General features: G+C 49.7%; 1 protein-coding gene across 3 annotated transcripts in view; it reads left to right on the top strand.

Moving 5' to 3' along the window:
* Nucleotides 1-15,682, top strand: part of HADHB (hydroxyacyl-CoA dehydrogenase trifunctional multienzyme complex subunit beta) — a 348,394-nt gene extending 332,712 nt beyond the window's left edge. For all 3 annotated transcript variants that reach the window (XM_081188688.1, XM_081188687.1, XM_081188686.1), the window contains exons 7-16: nucleotides 2,670-2,757; nucleotides 4,607-4,794; nucleotides 6,105-6,285; nucleotides 8,986-9,107; nucleotides 10,610-10,689; nucleotides 10,811-10,858; nucleotides 13,102-13,189; nucleotides 13,732-13,806; nucleotides 14,773-14,937; nucleotides 15,172-15,682. In XM_081188688.1, the coding sequence (XP_081044814.1) occupies nucleotides 2,670-2,757; nucleotides 4,607-4,794; nucleotides 6,105-6,285; nucleotides 8,986-9,107; nucleotides 10,610-10,689; nucleotides 10,811-10,858; nucleotides 13,102-13,189; nucleotides 13,732-13,806; nucleotides 14,773-14,937; nucleotides 15,172-15,207 (1,071 nt within the window). In that variant the 3' untranslated portion in view covers nucleotides 15,208-15,682. The remainder of the gene's footprint in view (nucleotides 1-2,669; nucleotides 2,758-4,606; nucleotides 4,795-6,104; nucleotides 6,286-8,985; nucleotides 9,108-10,609; nucleotides 10,690-10,810; nucleotides 10,859-13,101; nucleotides 13,190-13,731; nucleotides 13,807-14,772; nucleotides 14,938-15,171) is intronic.
* The last annotated feature ends 4 nt before the right edge of the window (nucleotides 15,683-15,686 follow it).

Genomic DNA, 15,686 nt, shown 5'->3' with positions numbered 1-15,686 from the left:
CCCTGGTTTCTGACCGTGGCCAGAACATCTTGCAGTACCCGCGCCTGCTCTCTTAAGGCCAAGCAACCGTTTGTGCGGCTGTCTGGCAGGGAAGGTCCAGTGCCATCGGACGCTGTGTAGAGCTGCCTGCTCCAGCTTGGCAGTGCTTCTCCAGGATCCTGCTTCGTTTGCCGCAGTCTGCTGGCTCCAATCTCACGGGCTGCTCAGTCCAGCCCTTGTTTTTAATTTTAACTTCCAGCTCTGTCCTGAACTTTCACCCTCTTGGCTGTGTCTCAGGAGCAGCATTCTGTGGCAATGTGTATCCAAGCCTCCATGACTCAGGTGTTTTCCTCCTGTGTCATGGACACATGGCGGGGGCTGTCTTATCCTGTAGCATCACAGAATTTGTAGTGTTGGAAGGGAGCCAACCCCGTGGAAATCCTCAGCCAGGCCATTGGCTCACCTAGCCAAGGGCTCTGCGGACTCTGGCTAGCAACAGTTTCCCACTAGACCAGCCAGCATGGTGTAGTGGTTAAGAGCGGTGGACTCGTAATCTGGTGAACGGGGTTCGCGTCTCCGCTCCTCCACCTGCAGCTGCTGGGTGAGCTTGGGCCAGTCACACTTTTCTGAAGTCTCTCAGCCTCACTCACCTCACAGAGTGTTTGTTGTGGGGGAGGAAGGGAAAAGGAGATTGTTAGCCGCTTTGAGACTCCTGAAGGGGAGTGAAAGGGAGGGTATCAAGTCCAAACTCCTCCTCTTCTTCTTCTCCTCCTCCTCCTCTCTGGTAGATACTAATAATAATAATTTATTATTTATACCACGCCCATCTGGCTGGGCTTCCCCAGCCACTCTGGGCGGCTTCCAAAAAAATATTAAAATACTGTAATACATCAAACATTAGAGATGGGCTTTTCCCAGCCCTCGTCCCCAAGTTATCCTTTATCCAGAGATTATGAAGCCTGGTCATAATTGTCATTAGGCTGAGCGCCATGACGTATTAACCATTTATGCAACTTCTTTTTCAAGAGAAATGCAAACATTGGTGATGCAGTCAATCTTTTTTGTTTTTCTTTTTTGTAAATTTGTTTATGTGGTTTTCAGATCATACAGCCACATATCCAACATGCAACATAAAAACAAGATTCCAAGGAATCTCCTGGACTTCCCTCCTCCCCTTTGTGGGTCCTATTATTAATTATTTCCTCCTATATCTTTTATAATAATTCAAATCTTTTACCTCTCCGTTATGTCCAAAATTCACCATTAAAATAAAAGTGTTATTCCAGTCCTAACGGCTTTAACTGTTTACAATTGTTTTTAAGACAAATTATAAATTTCCCCCATTCCTTATTAAAGTTTTGGTCTTCCTGATTTCTGATTCTTCTGGTCATTTTTGCCATTTTGGCATTGTCCATCAACTTGATACAGTCAATCTTAATATTTTCCTCCTGACAAATGTTGAGTTTCACCTTCTGTCAGCTTGATTTAAATGTATGGAGTAAAAATAGGATTTATTTATTCACTTTATACCCTGCCCTTCCTCTTGAAGGAGCCCAGGGTGGCAATTACATGTTATCTTATTCATTTTATTGCGTTTGTACCCCATCTTTTACTCCCAGGAGCTCAAAGTGGCAGACATGGTTCTTCCCCTCCTCATTCAATCCCCACAGCCGGTCTGAGAGGTCGGTCAGGCTGGGAGGCAGTGTCTGGCTCCAAAGGGTCACCCAGTGACCTTCATGGCCAAGCAAGGATTTGAACCCTGGTCTCCCAGGTCCTAGTCCTGCGCCGCTGGATCTCAGCGTACATAACTTGTCACATTTTGCGGATATTTTGTCTTCACCCTCAGACCAGTCTCTTCTTCTTAAAGCACAATTAGGTGAGCACTCCCAGTGAACAAGCAGAGACTCCAGAATGTGTGCTAAGGGGACAAATGTTTTCATTGGCCACTACCCTACTTTTGAATAGCAACAGAATCATAGTTTCTGCAGGCTTCTTGTGCTAGCAAGTGGTTGTCTGTACAGACCCAAAGAGCAGATTCGCCTCCCTGCTCAGCCACGTACTATGTATTTTTTTTATATAAATATTTATTAAAGTTTTCACAATATTACATAATGAAAAGGAAAAAAGAAAAAATAGGAAATAAAAAACAGTTAAAAATAATTCCATCTTTACATCACTTATCTTTCATTTACTTGTTTCCCGGACCTCCTCATACCTCCCTTTTTTGTGTTCCAGTTCAATTTATTAGTTCAGCAATTCCTTTCCCTCCTTATTATCCTGATGTTTAATCTTAATATATTATAACATTACATTTTTACCTATTAAAAATACAGTTTTTCCATATTCTTTTAAACCATTACAACTAGAAACCACTTAACTTCAATCCAACATCATTCTAACATTCCTTAATTTTGCAATATTTCTGTAAATAGTCTTTAAATTTCCTCCAATCTTCTTCCACCGACTCTTCTCCCTGGTCTCGGATTCTGCCAGTCATTTCCGCCAATTCCACAGCCACATACTATGTCAAGTGCCCTTTGGCAAGACCCAGCTGCCCCTCACGAGATTTCTGCAAAGTCATCTGATACACAAGTCATAGCCGGCTTCCCACCGCAGGAAGTGTTGTAAAGATAAAGCTCTTTCTCAGCACTCTGTTTGCTAAGCTTTCTGCATTGTCTTCCTCTCTGTAGGCTGCCCTGGGAGCTGGCTTCTCTGACAAGACACCTGCCCACACGGTCACCATGGCATGCATCTCTTCAAACCAGGCGATGACAACAGGTACCAGCATTGTCGGGGGGGGGGGCACGGTTGAAGAACAAGGGGGCATGCAGCAATTGGTTGTAGAGTTGCAAAGAACCTGTAGCATGCTTCTCCAGCAGGAAGCAAGGCATTGCCTCGGGTCTCCTAAGCGGGAGTTCATTGCTCTCTGCTCTGTCCAGAAACAGCAGCCTCTTCTTTCAAAAAGCACATTTTTTATTTTTAAAAAACTGGTAATGTTTGAACACATGTTGGCAAAAGCCAAAAATGCACCTCTCTCTGGTAAGCAGCACTATACCTTCTTGTGGATTGATGACTGGACACGTGCCTGGTCAGTGGTTCCCAGGTGGGTGGTACCACCCCCTGGGGCCAGTGGGATTACCTAGGGGAAGGCTAAGAGGCAAGCGGGGGGCAGGGGGGCACTGGAGTGGACCCCTCTTAGCGCCTTGATCTCTTATTTACAACTGACCAGGCTGGAGCCCAGAGCGGAACAGCTTCCTTGCTTCGTAGTTTAAGTTTTACCGTTCTTATCGCTTTCAATTTTATTTCCTTTGGTCACGTTCGTTTGTATTTATGATTCTGAGTCATCACAAGATGGCCAGCTGTTGGCAATGGCGGATTTCACTGGATCAAGGTCTTCCCTTTTGTTGAATCAATTAAACTAAATAGTTTTCATTGGATTTTGAGTAATTGTGCAATGGATGGTTAATGTTATGAATTTTATTGTTTTATCATCTTCATCAGAGGGTTGTGCAGAGCAGAGTTCTGAATTACAGTGGTGCCTCGCAAGACGAAATTAATTCGTTCTGCGAGTTTTTTCGTCTTGCGAATTTTTCGTCTTGCGAAGCACGGTCAAGTCGCAACTGCACCTCTTCAAGCGGTTTTAAGAAAAAGGAAACAAACTTGCAAGACGTTTTCGTCTTGCGAAGCAAGCCCATAGGGAAATTCGTCTTGCGAAGCAACTCAAAAAACGAAAAACTCTTTCGTCTTGTGAGTTTTTCGTCTTCCGAGGCATTCGTCTTGCGAGGTACCACTGTTTGCTTTTCATAGGGTAGGGTAGGTGCACTGGAGTGAGTTTATGGAACCAAGGGGGCAGCAGTCTGAAAAAGTTTGGGGACCACTGTGCCTGGTCCTATGCAGAAGGGGTGTCTGGCAGGTTCTTGCTGCTGTCCCACTTAGGACAGCAAATGGGTGAGATCTAAGCAAGACAAAGGAGCAGGTTGACCAAGGAGGGTGAGCACGGAAGGAAGAAGGTTCGAAACAGCCCATAGAAACACCCCCCTCCACTTACAATGGGAGCAACTAGAGGGCAAGAAATTTTCGCAGTTGCAGTAGACACTGCGCTCGGTAAAAATGGATGGAAATGGTGGCCGTTGAGCAAAGATTTCAAGGAAGAATTGGCGAATGTGTTGCTTCAGGTGTTCTAAATCTGGAAGGCTGATAACCTTTCTGTAAATGCTCTAGACCAGCCTTTCTCAACCTGTGGGTCCCCAGATGTTGTTGAACTACAACTCCCATCACCCCTAGCTAGCTCAGGGATGGTGGGAGTTGTAGTCCAACAACATCTGGGGACCCACAGGTTGAGAACCACTGTTCTAGACGGATTGGGCTGGGGTCTGCGTAAAGAGGCCATGAGGCCATTTCCCTCAGACCACGGCCACCTGCTGCCCTGCTGTGGTAACATAGGGGTGCAAAGGACACTCAGGAGCTTAAACGGAGCGCCTGGCCATTCCTTGGCGAGTGGGAGCTCCCCTGGGCAGGCACCCAAGGGCAGTGGCAGGGAGGGCATTTCTCACGCAGGAGGCGATGCTGCCTTGTCTCTCCTGGGAAGCGTAACTCCTCAGCGCCTCCTTCCTCCCAATCTCTGCAGGAGTCGGTCTCATTGCATCTGGCCAGATGGACGCGGTGGTGGCTGGTGGTGTTGAGCTGATGTCCGACGTCCCCATCAGACACAGCCGGAAAATGAGGAAGACGATGCTTGGACTCACCAGGGCAAAAAGCTTGGGCCAGAGGCTGTCCCTGATCTCCAGGATCCGTCCTGATTACTTTGCTCCAGAGGTAAAAACAATGAACAAGGCTATTTCTCTCTCCTCTTGCTTGTTCGGTGAGGAGAAAAAGAGGACAAACCAAGTGACATCAGGCTGGCTGGTGGCTCGTACGGTGGGACAGTTGAGTGTCTCTGTCCTGTGTTCTTCATGTATTCAGCTCCTAAAACAACCGTTAGTCTCGTGTTCAGTTCCCAGCACTCAAGGAAACCAAGAAGCTGCAAAAGAAGCTGAGTGTTGGAGAATTCAGAGCAGACCAAGTCCTTCACATATACCGTATTTTTCTCTCTATAACACGCAGATTTTTTCTCCTAAAAAGGAAGGGGAAATGTCTGTGCGTGTTATTGAGCGAATGTGTGGTCCCTGGAGCCGAAAAATCAGGCAAAAATCAAATCGCGCTTCACGGAGAAGGGAAACCTGAAAAGAGGAAGCTGCTGCTTTCCTGCATTCTGCCTCAGGGTCTTACTGCCCACCCTTTTCTGTTTCGTTGCTGTGTTTGCTCAAACAGAACAAAGAGCAGGGAAAGCCCCTCCCCTCCAGGCAAGCAGAGGGGAAAGCAGAGTGTCGTTCCTTCCTCTCTGTGCTCCGGTGTTGCTGAAAACATGCAGGTGGGAGAGAGAGAGAGAGAGAGCGCTGGCTGGCTTGGGTGGCTGGGGGGGAAACTTTTGCCTTCCTTTCCTCCCTCCCGTTATACCCCACTCCTGCATTCTTAGCCAGCTGGTTCTCTGCACACCCCTCTCGTGCTCCTTGTCCCTTCTGTGTTTTTCCTTCCCTCCCCACTTAAAATGTGGTTAAAAAGCATGGATCCACATGGATTCTCAGGATCTTTGCATTGGGTCACCCCCAAATTCACCACCAGAGAACATAGCATGTCCATGGCTACAGCCTGCCCCCAAAAAATCATGCACCCACTGTTGCCTGGGGCTGCAGTGGTGCAAAAATGTGGTTAAAAAGCATGGATCCACATGGATCCTCAGGATCTTTGCATTGGGTCAACCCAAATTCACCATCAGATCACATGTCTGTGGCCACAGCATGAAGCACAAAAATGATACATCCACTGTTTCATTCAGAATATTTTTTCCCTTGTTTTCCTCCTCTAAAAACGATGTGCGTGTTATGGTCAGGTGCGAGTTATAGAGCGAAAAATACGGTAGTTAAACCATGGAACTACAGGGGGCAGTGATGGCCACCAACTTGCCTTTAAAAGAGGGTTATACATTCATAGAGGAGAGGGCTTTCGACAGTGTCCACCGTCAGAGGCAGTGATGCTTCTGAATACCAGTTCCTGATTTTCACCAAGCCCTCTCTGGCTCCCACCAGCTCCCAGCCGTGGCTGAGTTCTCCACCAGCGAGACGATGGGCCACTCAGCAGACCGCCTGGCAGCCGCCTTTGCCATCTCGCGCTTGGAGCAGGACGAGTATGCCCTGCGCTCCCACAGCCTGGCCAAGAAGGCCCAGGACGAAGGGCTCCTCACTGACCTCGTGTCCTTCAAAGTGCCAGGTACCGCGGGGGTGGGGGTCCTGTTGGGAGGAACCCCTGGGCAATTCGTGGGGCGTCGCTTGGGAACTTGTGGACAGGGAGGGGGGAAGAATTATCTGCTGCAGGAGGGGGAAGCCCAGCTCCTTTCCGGCCACACCCAGGCACTAGAGCAGCGTTTCCCAAACGTTTGGGGGCGACTGCCCCCTTGGTTCCATAGACTCATCCCCTGTGCCCCCTACCCCATAAAAAACATTATTAAGAATCGTGGTTTGCATGGCCCACTAAGGAAGATAACACAATAACATTCAAAACAATAACCATGAATTGCATCATTTATTTAAAACCCTAATTATTATTATTATTATTATTATTATTATTATTATTATTATTATTAATTATTTCTACCCCGCCCATCTGCTTTCCCCAGCCACTCTGGGCGGCTTCCAACAAAATATTAAAATACAGTGATCTGTTAAACATTAAAAGCTTCCCTAATCAGGGCTGCCTTCAGATGTCTTCTAAAAGTTTGGTAGTTATTTTCCTCTTTGGCATCTGGTGGGAGGGCGTCCCACAGGGCGGGTGCCACTACTGAGAAGGCCCTTCACACTATTTAGTTTGATTTATTCAACAAAATGGATCAACTTGATCTAGTGATACCAGCCTTTCAGAGTCTGAGAGTCATTTACACCTCCTGCCCCCTGCCAAGCCCTTGACTCTTGGCGTCCCTTAGGAAACCCCCGCCCTGGGGCGCTATTCCACCCACTATGGGAGCCACTGTGCTGGAGACCTTCCCTCCCTTCCTCTCCAGCCTTCCTTGGTTCTCTAGGTCCGTGTCGTCTTCCCATCAACAACCGAAAACCTGGATCTTAAATATCTCTCCCTTTCTCAGCTGCCCCCAAATGGGAAGAAGCAGCACTTTTGCCATTCTCTTGCCCTGGGCAGGGACGTTTAAGGACCACAGCAAGAGCAGTGCCCCCTCCAAACCTGCTCAAAGAGCCACAGACGTTTTGACGTGGTGGGTGTTGTGATGGAGCGAGGCATCGCATTTATTCCATGTGCATTCCACCTTTTTCTCCAAGAAGCTCATGCAAAGTTCTCCCTATTCCATCCCCACAGCAACCCTGTGAGGTAGCTTAGGCAGAGAGGCAGGGACTGGCTTCCAAGGCCATCCAGGGAGCTTCATGGCTGAGTTGAGATTTGAACCCTGTTCTCCCTCGCCCTGGTCCTACACTTTAACCACAAGGCCACAGTAGCTCTCACCAGAGTACACCCAATTCCCTGATGTGAATCAACGGGCAGCTTTCGTTCATCTGCTTGTGAGCTGCTGCAACATAAAATCGCAGTCTTGAAGCTGAACCTCAAGCAGCACACCAATGCCTAGCATTAATTTGTTCAAAAGCTACTATCACTGGGTAGCTTGATTCCCCTTTTTTCTTTTTGTTTAAAAGTTCTTTTTAAATTTTGCGTTTTAACCTGATGAGGTAATATAAGCAAACCCACAGGATGATTTCTCCTGGGAAGGTCATAGCAAGTCAGTTCAGCAGACCCCAAACTAGCCTGCAGCCTTTGGCGAAATCTTTTGGGCACCAGCTTGTTTCTCAGTGTCACAAGCCAAATACCCTCATCCCTGGACAGAAGCTTCCTGTTTTCCCCTCACTCCTGCCACCTTCTTAAAGAAATTTGGGTTTATTTGCTTTAAAAGAAAGCCTTACCCTTTGTATCTGGGCTCATGTCCATATAGCAGCGAGCTAAGAGGTTTTCTAGGGACGCGGGTGGCGCTGTGGTCTAAACCACAGAGCCTAGGATTTGCCGATCAGAAGGTCAGCAGTTCGAATCCCCGCAACGGGGTGAGCTCCCGTTGCTCGGTCCCTGCTCCTGCCAACCTAGCAGTTCGAAAGCACGTCAAAGTGCAAGTAGATAAATAGGTACCGCTCCGGCGGGAAGGTAAACGGCGTTTCCGTGCGCTGCTCTGGTTCGCCAGAAGCGGCTTAGTCCTGCTGGCCACATGACCTGGAAGCTGTACGCCGGCTCCCTCGGCCAAGAAAGCGAGATGAGCGCCACAACCCCAGAGTCGGCCACAACTGGACCTAATGGTCAGTTGTCCCTTTACCTTTACCTTAAGAGGTTTTCAGTGATGGGGTTGACACCTCTGACAGTGATTGGCTTGGCTGCTTGGTTGTCACAGGAGGGGGGGCTTCTATCATTTGGCCAACTTTGATCCTGAATCTGGGTGTACCACTTTGGCTGCTGTGACCCCAGGAAAAGACAGAAATTCCTAGCGAAAGGAAGGGCTTCTAGGAGCAAATTGGGTGGGGTGGGGATAGGGAAGAGAGGGCCTGTAGGTATGGGAAAGGTTGCTGAGGTGGGGGAATCCTTGGGCATAAATGAGGAAGCCTGAATACTGGTTTGAAAATAGCTAGCCAAATCTTGGGACGCTGCAGGGCTCTAAAAATCCTTGAGAGCCAGTGTGGTGTAATGGTTAAGAGCGGTAGACTCGTAATCTGGTGAACCGGGTTCGCGTCTCTGCTCCTCCACATGCAGCTGGTGGGTGACCTTGGGCTGGTCACACTTCTCTCTGAAGTCTCTCAGCCCCACTCACCTCACAGAGTGTTTGTTGTGGGGGAGGAAGGGAAAGGAGAATGTGAGCCGCTTTGAGACTCCTTCGGGTAGTGATAAAGCAGGATATCAAATCCAAACTCTTCTTCTTCTTGGTTCTGCCAGGCAGGGACACGGTTGTGCGGGACAACGGAGTCCGCCCGTCATCGATGGAGCAGATGGGGAGGCTGAAAGCTGCCTTTGTCAAGCCCTACGGGACAGTCACAGCCGCCAACTCTTCTTTCCTGGTAAGGCACCACACGCAGCATGATTTGAACAAGGGATTTTCAGCTGTGCTAGAATCACTGGAATCATCGACCAGAGTTGGAGGCAGCGATGCTTCTAAATACCCAGAAACCTCAGGAGGCAAGAGCGGTCTTGTGTTTGAATCCTGCCCGCAGGTTTCCCACAGGCATCTGGTCAGCTCCTCTGCGAACAGGTTGCTGGGCAGGATGGGGCCCCCTGGGCCTGATCCAGCTAAAGGCTCTTCTTGTATCCTTAGAGCACTCTGTGGCCCAAGATTTAGCTTATCTGTATTTATATGATTTAAAATAGATGATAGATAGATAGATAGATAGATAGATAGATAGATAGATAGATAGATAGATAGATGATAGATTAGATAGAGAGATGATAGATAGATAGATAGATAGATAGATAGATAGATAGATAGATAAAGGTACCCCTGACCGTTAGGTCCAGTCAGTCACGGACGACTCTGGGGTTGCGAACTCATCTCGCTCTGTAGGCCAAGAGACCTGGCGTTTGTCCACAGACAGCTTCAGGGTCATGTGGCCAGCATGACTAAGCCGCTTCTGGCGAACGAGAGCAGCGCACGGAAACACTGTTTACCTTCCCACCACAGCGGTACCTAATTATCTACTTGCACTTTGACGTGCTTTCAAGCTGCTAGGTTGGCAGGAGCAGGGACTGAGCAACGGGAGCTCACCCCGTCGTGGGGATTCGAATCGCCGACCTTCTGATCAGTAAGCCCTAGGCTGAGTTGTTTAGACCACAGCGCCACCCACGTCCCTTTTAGATAGATCGATTGATCGATAGATAGGGCTAAAAGAGGTAAAGGAATTTGACTTTGCAAAGAGAGAGAGAGGTCTTACTTCTGGTTTGCCAGCAAACTACAATTGGCTCTGTACAGACATACAGCGTCCCTCTTTTGGCCTGTCCCCAGGGGGCCAGTGGGATGGGAGGAGAGACTGCCAGTGCCTGGCGCTCACTTGCCTGCTGCCAGCCCATTGTTTGGCATTGAACATGAACGGAGCGTAATCTCTCATCAGCTCCGGCCGGGATGGCCAATGGTCAAGGGGGATGGGAGTTATGGCCCAACAACAGCAGAAAGACCACCTCAGCCTTCTCCCCCCCCAGCCCCTCCTGCATTAGGCCCTATGTATCAATACCCCCCTCCCAAATAAACAGCTGTCTCTCCCCTTCCCTGGCACCACAGGTGCAGGCTGGCTGCCTCTTTGAGAAGGAGGCTTTGATCTCGACATGTCATAGAATGACAGTGAATTTTAAGCCTTCCTTTTGAATTCCTGAGGTTGAAACTCACTCACATGCAACGTCCTTTTCCCGATTGTGATTCCTGCATTGCAGGGGGGTCGGGCTGGATGATCCTTAGGGCTCCCTTCCAATTCTACAATTCACTTGTAGTGCAGCTGAATACAGAGACAGCAGATTGGGGGGGGGGCGGTCCCTGCTCTCTGCTGACAGAATATTCTTGGCTCCTTTCCCCCAGACTGACGGGGCCTCGGCGGTGCTGCTGATGTCCGAAGAGAAGGCTTTAGCGATGGGGTACAAACCAAAGGCCTACCTCAGGTACTACGCGGGAATCCATCTTCTGCTTTTCCACACCATCCCTTTTGAAATTGTGGCAGGCCTTTCCCTCCTCTGTCTCCTCCCTCCAAGAACCCCCAACTTATTTGCTTTTCTCCCTCAGGGATTTTGTGTACGTCTCCCAGGACCCAAAGGACCAGCTCCTGCTTGGGTATGTTGCAAATGGTTGTTCCTCTTTCTCGAAAGACCTGAGGCTGCCTTTCCATCCACACGCAGGCACGACTGCCCTCTCCCAAAGCTTCCTGTTTATTTCTTGTGTTTATGGGACGCAGGTGGCGCTGTGGGTTAAACCACAGAGCCTAGGCCTTGCCAATCAGAAGGTCAGCGGTTCGAATCCCCGCGACAGGGTGAGCTCCCGTTGCTCGGTCCCTGCTCCTGCCAACCTAGCAGTTTGAAAGCACGTCAAAGTGCAAGTAGATAAATAGGTACCGCTCCGGTGGGAAGGTAAATGGCGTTTCCGTGCGCTGCTCTGGTTCGCCAGAAGCGGCTTAGTCATGCTGGCCACATGACCTGGAAGCTGTACACTGGCTCCCTCGGCCAGGAAAGCGAGATGAGCGCCGCAACCCCAGAGTTGGTCACGACTGGACCTAATGGTCAGGGGTCCCTTTACCTATACCTATATTCCAACTTTTTTCTCCAAGGAGCTAAAGGTGATGTGCATGGTTCTCCTCTTCCTCGTTTAATGCACCACAACAGCCCTGTGAGGCGGGTTAGGCTGAGAGAAGGCAGCGACTGGACCCAGGTCACCCTGTGAGCCTCATGGCTGAGTGCAGATTTGAACCCCAGTCTGCCAGGTCCTAGTCCAACCCTCTAACCCAGGCATCCCCAAACTCGGCCCTCCAGCTGTTTTGGGACTACAGGTGAAACTCGAAACATTAGAATATTGTGGAAAAGTTCATTTATTTCAGTAATTCAACTTAAAAGGTGAAACTAATATATGAGATAGATTCATGACATGCAAAGCGAGATATGTCAAGCCTTTATTTGTTATAATTGTGATATTATAGCGTACAGCTGGTGAAAACCCCAAATTCACAATCTCAGAAAATTAGAATATTAAATGAAATCAGCAAAACAAGGACTGCAAATAGAGCAATATTGGAGCTCTGAGAAGTAGAAACATGCATATGTACTCAGTACTTGGTTTGGGCCCCTTTTGCATTCATTACTGCCTCAATGCGGCGTGGCGTGGCTCCCCAAATCTCGTTTCTGATGAGAGCAGCTTTTGCATCTCATTTGGAAACCAAGGACCCAGAGTCTGGAGGAAGAATGGGGAGGCACACAATGCCGGATGCTTGAAGTCCAGTGTGAAGTTTCCACAGTCTCTGTTGATTTGGGGAGCCATGTCATCACAATATTCTAATTTTCCGGGTTTCACCTGTACAATTCCCATCATCCCTGACCACAGGTCTTGTCAGCTAGGAATGATGGGGGTTGTAGTCCAGAAACAGCTGGAGGGCCGAGTTTGGGGTGCCTCCTCTAACCATTAGGCCACGCTGGCTCTCAGTGGGCAGTTCCGATATTCCAGGGGTGATTGGGGTTGGGCAGTTTTCAGGTCCTGCAAGTAGCAGGGGCCCGAGGTAGGCAAGGCAGGGGCCACCCATCACTTTGACTCTTGAGCATGCATGCCAAGCCCCGTCTACTCTTTCTGTGGGGTGGGACTCGTGTGGTTGACACCAGCCCCATCCCAGAGTCATTCAGGGGAGGCGGCCAAGTTGGAACAGGTGAATTCTGATTAGTGGCAAGAAATACCAGTTTGCCAACAACACCCGCGGCCCAGTTTGGGTGCCTGGATTTTGGAACCGAGGCCTTGAGAGAGGGGGCCAAGCCTGAGTCCTGGCAGCTCAGAGGAACTGCATAAAACCTTATTGCACTTTGGAGTGGTTCTGGTTGGGGTGTCACGATTCCTCCTGCCCACCCGCCCCCATCTCAGTACAGTGGTACCTCTGGATGCGAACGGGATCCATTCCAGAGCCCCGTTCGCATCCTGAAACGAACGCAACCCGTGTCTGCGCATGCGTGGGTTGCGATTCGCCGCTTCTGCACATGCGCGTGACGTCATTTTGAGCGCATGCTCAAGTGGCGAAACCTGGAAGTAACGTGCTCTGTTACTTCCGGGTCTCCATGGAGCGCAACCCGAAAACGCTCAACCTGAAGGTACTTCAACCCGAGTTATGACTGTATTGTGTCTTGTAGGCCTTAAGCAACTAAAAATAGCCCTGAGCATCTTAGCAGAGGACGGGGTGCAAATTCAACCCAGAAGGGCTTTCTGGGTGCTGGTGAGACAGGCAGCGGCCCCCGGGGCTGGCCCCTGCAAGCCTCCTCCCCAGGCAGGCAGCTCTTTCTGCATACACAGCCACTCTGAACACCGCTCTCCGTTCTGCTCCTTCCCAGGCCAACCTATGCGACGCCCAAAGTCCTGGAAAGGGCCGGCTTAACAATGGCAGACATTGATGTGTTTGAATTCCACGAGGCCTTTGCAGTAAGTATTTCTGGAGAGGGGAGGCTGAGAGGCCATAGGATAGCCATCTTCAAACATCTGAAGGGCTGCCGTGTACAAGACTGAACGAGCTTGCTGTCTCCAGATTCAAAGGGTGGGACTTGGACCAGTGGTCTCCAATGGTGGACCCTCCTTCCTTTGAGACTTTAAAAGAGAGGTTGCATGACAGGGATTCCTGCCTTGCAGGGGGTTGGACTAGATGGCCCTTGGGGGCCCCTTCCGAGCCTACAGTTCTAGGACTCTATTTCCCCCCCCAGTAAAAAAATCCAATTAATATGTCCAATCATCATGCTCCAATTCAAATAAACTAAAATAAAAAAGACCAACTAATAGTCTAAATTATAATTATTAATTTTTCGGAGCTCCCCACGGTCTGTATCTCTGAAGCATATCTCCACATCTTAGTCCTGCTTCTCCTTGTATCCATATTTTCCACATCTCGATTTTAACGCTTCTGCAGTTCTAGGACTCTATCTGCTGTTGCTGCCCAGAGCATCATCCTTCCTCTCCCTTTTCCCTCCTAGGGGCAGATTCTAGCTAATATGAAAGCGATGGATTCGGATTGGTTTGCCCAGAACTACATGGGCAGGAAGTCTAAGGTAAGGGGCCGATGTTGGCAGTTGCTGTGAATGTGCGTCCTCCTCCTTTATAGCCTTCCCTTTGCCTTGCCTGTGGGTGGTGCTGTGGGTTACACCACAGAGCCTAGGACTTGCCGATCGGAAGGTTGGCGGTTCAAATCCCCTTGACTCCCCGTTGCTCGGTTCCTGCTCCTGCCAACCTAGCAGTTCGAAAGCACCTCAAAGTGCAAGTAGATAAATAGGTACCGCTCCGGCTGGAAGGTAAACAGCGTTCTGGTTCGCCAGAAGCGGCTTAGTCCTGCTGGCCACATGACCCGGAAGCTGTACACCTGTTCCCTCGGCCAGTAAAGCGAGATGAGCGCCGCAACCCCAGAGTCATCCGCAACTGGACCTAATGGTCAGGGGTCCCTTTACCTTTTACATTTTTGCCTTGCCAGCAAAATAGAAAGGGCCTAGGGCAGAGGCAACATTGCTGAAGAGTGGCTGGGGAAACCCAGCCAGATGGGTGGGGTATAAATAATAAATTATTATTAATAATATTATTGAGGAGACGATGATTGGAGCTGGATCAGTGGCTCCCAAATCTTTCCCCAAGGACCAGTTGAAAATGCACTGTGCTCAAAGCTGTGTGATTTTTAATGTAGTTTTTTTGCTTCTTTTATTTATTTCATTGTATTACGCAGTGAATTCAATGGAATTCAAATTGAACATGCGCTTCACTGGCACCCCGTGCACCACCTGAATGAAACTGGCAGGCCTGAAGACCACAGTTTGGGGAACCCCTGAACTCAATCCCCAGTTTTCAAGGCCAGGGCTTTCTCTCCCTCCTCACTGCCCCCACGGCTTGCCAGATCTGGGACCGTTTGCTCCTTTGGCGGTCTTGATGTGGCTGACCTGGAAGGACCCCCCTTGATCCTTCCCCACATTGGTGGTGAGTTTGGTAACTCGCACTCAGGGCCCTACTTTTCTCTTGCCTTCTGCTTGCAGGTCGGCGCTCCCCCTCTGGAGAAGTTCAACAACTGGGGCGGGTCGCTGTCCCTGGGACACCCCTTTGGGGCCACCGGCTGCCGCTTGGTCATGACCGCTGCCCACCGGCTGAAGAAGGAAGGAGGGCAGTACGGCCTAGTGGCCGCATGCGCCGCTGGAGGACAGGTAAGCCCAAGGAGCACCACCACGCCCTCCCAGTGCGACTGCCACCTGCCTGCCTTGCCCTTGGCATCTCAGCCCTTGCAGGGTCTTGCTAAATAGCAGCCTTTGCTGTCCTCCTTTCCCAGAAATCCCATCCCCTTCCTCCTTCCTGCCTCTCTGTGGGAGGGGAGAAGTTTGTTCCTCCACCTGCAGGTCCCTTAATGAATAAACCCTTTCTTGTTCCTCTTCTGCCTGCAGGGCCACGCGATGATCGTGGAGCGTTACCCACAGTAACCCCATCCAGGGCTGTCTTCCTCTCGCCCTTTGTGACACAGCCGTCCCGCTTCAATGCGCTAATGCCAGAATCCCTCCCTGGTCCTTCCTCGAAAGGACGCCCAATGGCCTTTGTACATATTTTCTAGTAGCAGTTGGACCCTTGGAAGTTCTGCCTAGTCCATAGAGGGGCCTTCTGCAGTTTATCTTCTGAAATGCAGGACACGTCCCCCTTGCATTCTTGCCTGAGAACACCTTAAAGATTTGGAGTGCTCTGACTTCCGAAAGCAGCAGTAAGCCCAGAAATGAATGGTTCGGTTTTTAAAGTTAAGCCTGTTGCCGTTTTTCAATAGTGTTTCGATCTGAACTGCAGTCAACTGGGATATTTAATTTTTCCCGAGGGGCGAGGGCTCAGCACGAAGGAAGTGGACTGTTAACAAAGGTGGAGCGTTTGTGTCTCCACACCTGTGCCTTAATAAATGAGAGATACAAGGTGGGGA

This window comes from Podarcis bocagei, assembly GCF_964188305.1.
Source record: "Podarcis bocagei genome assembly, chromosome: 3".
In the NCBI taxonomy this organism is placed as follows: Eukaryota; Metazoa; Chordata; class Lepidosauria; order Squamata; family Lacertidae; genus Podarcis; species Podarcis bocagei.
This window is presented reverse-complemented; position numbering and strand designations above follow the sequence as displayed.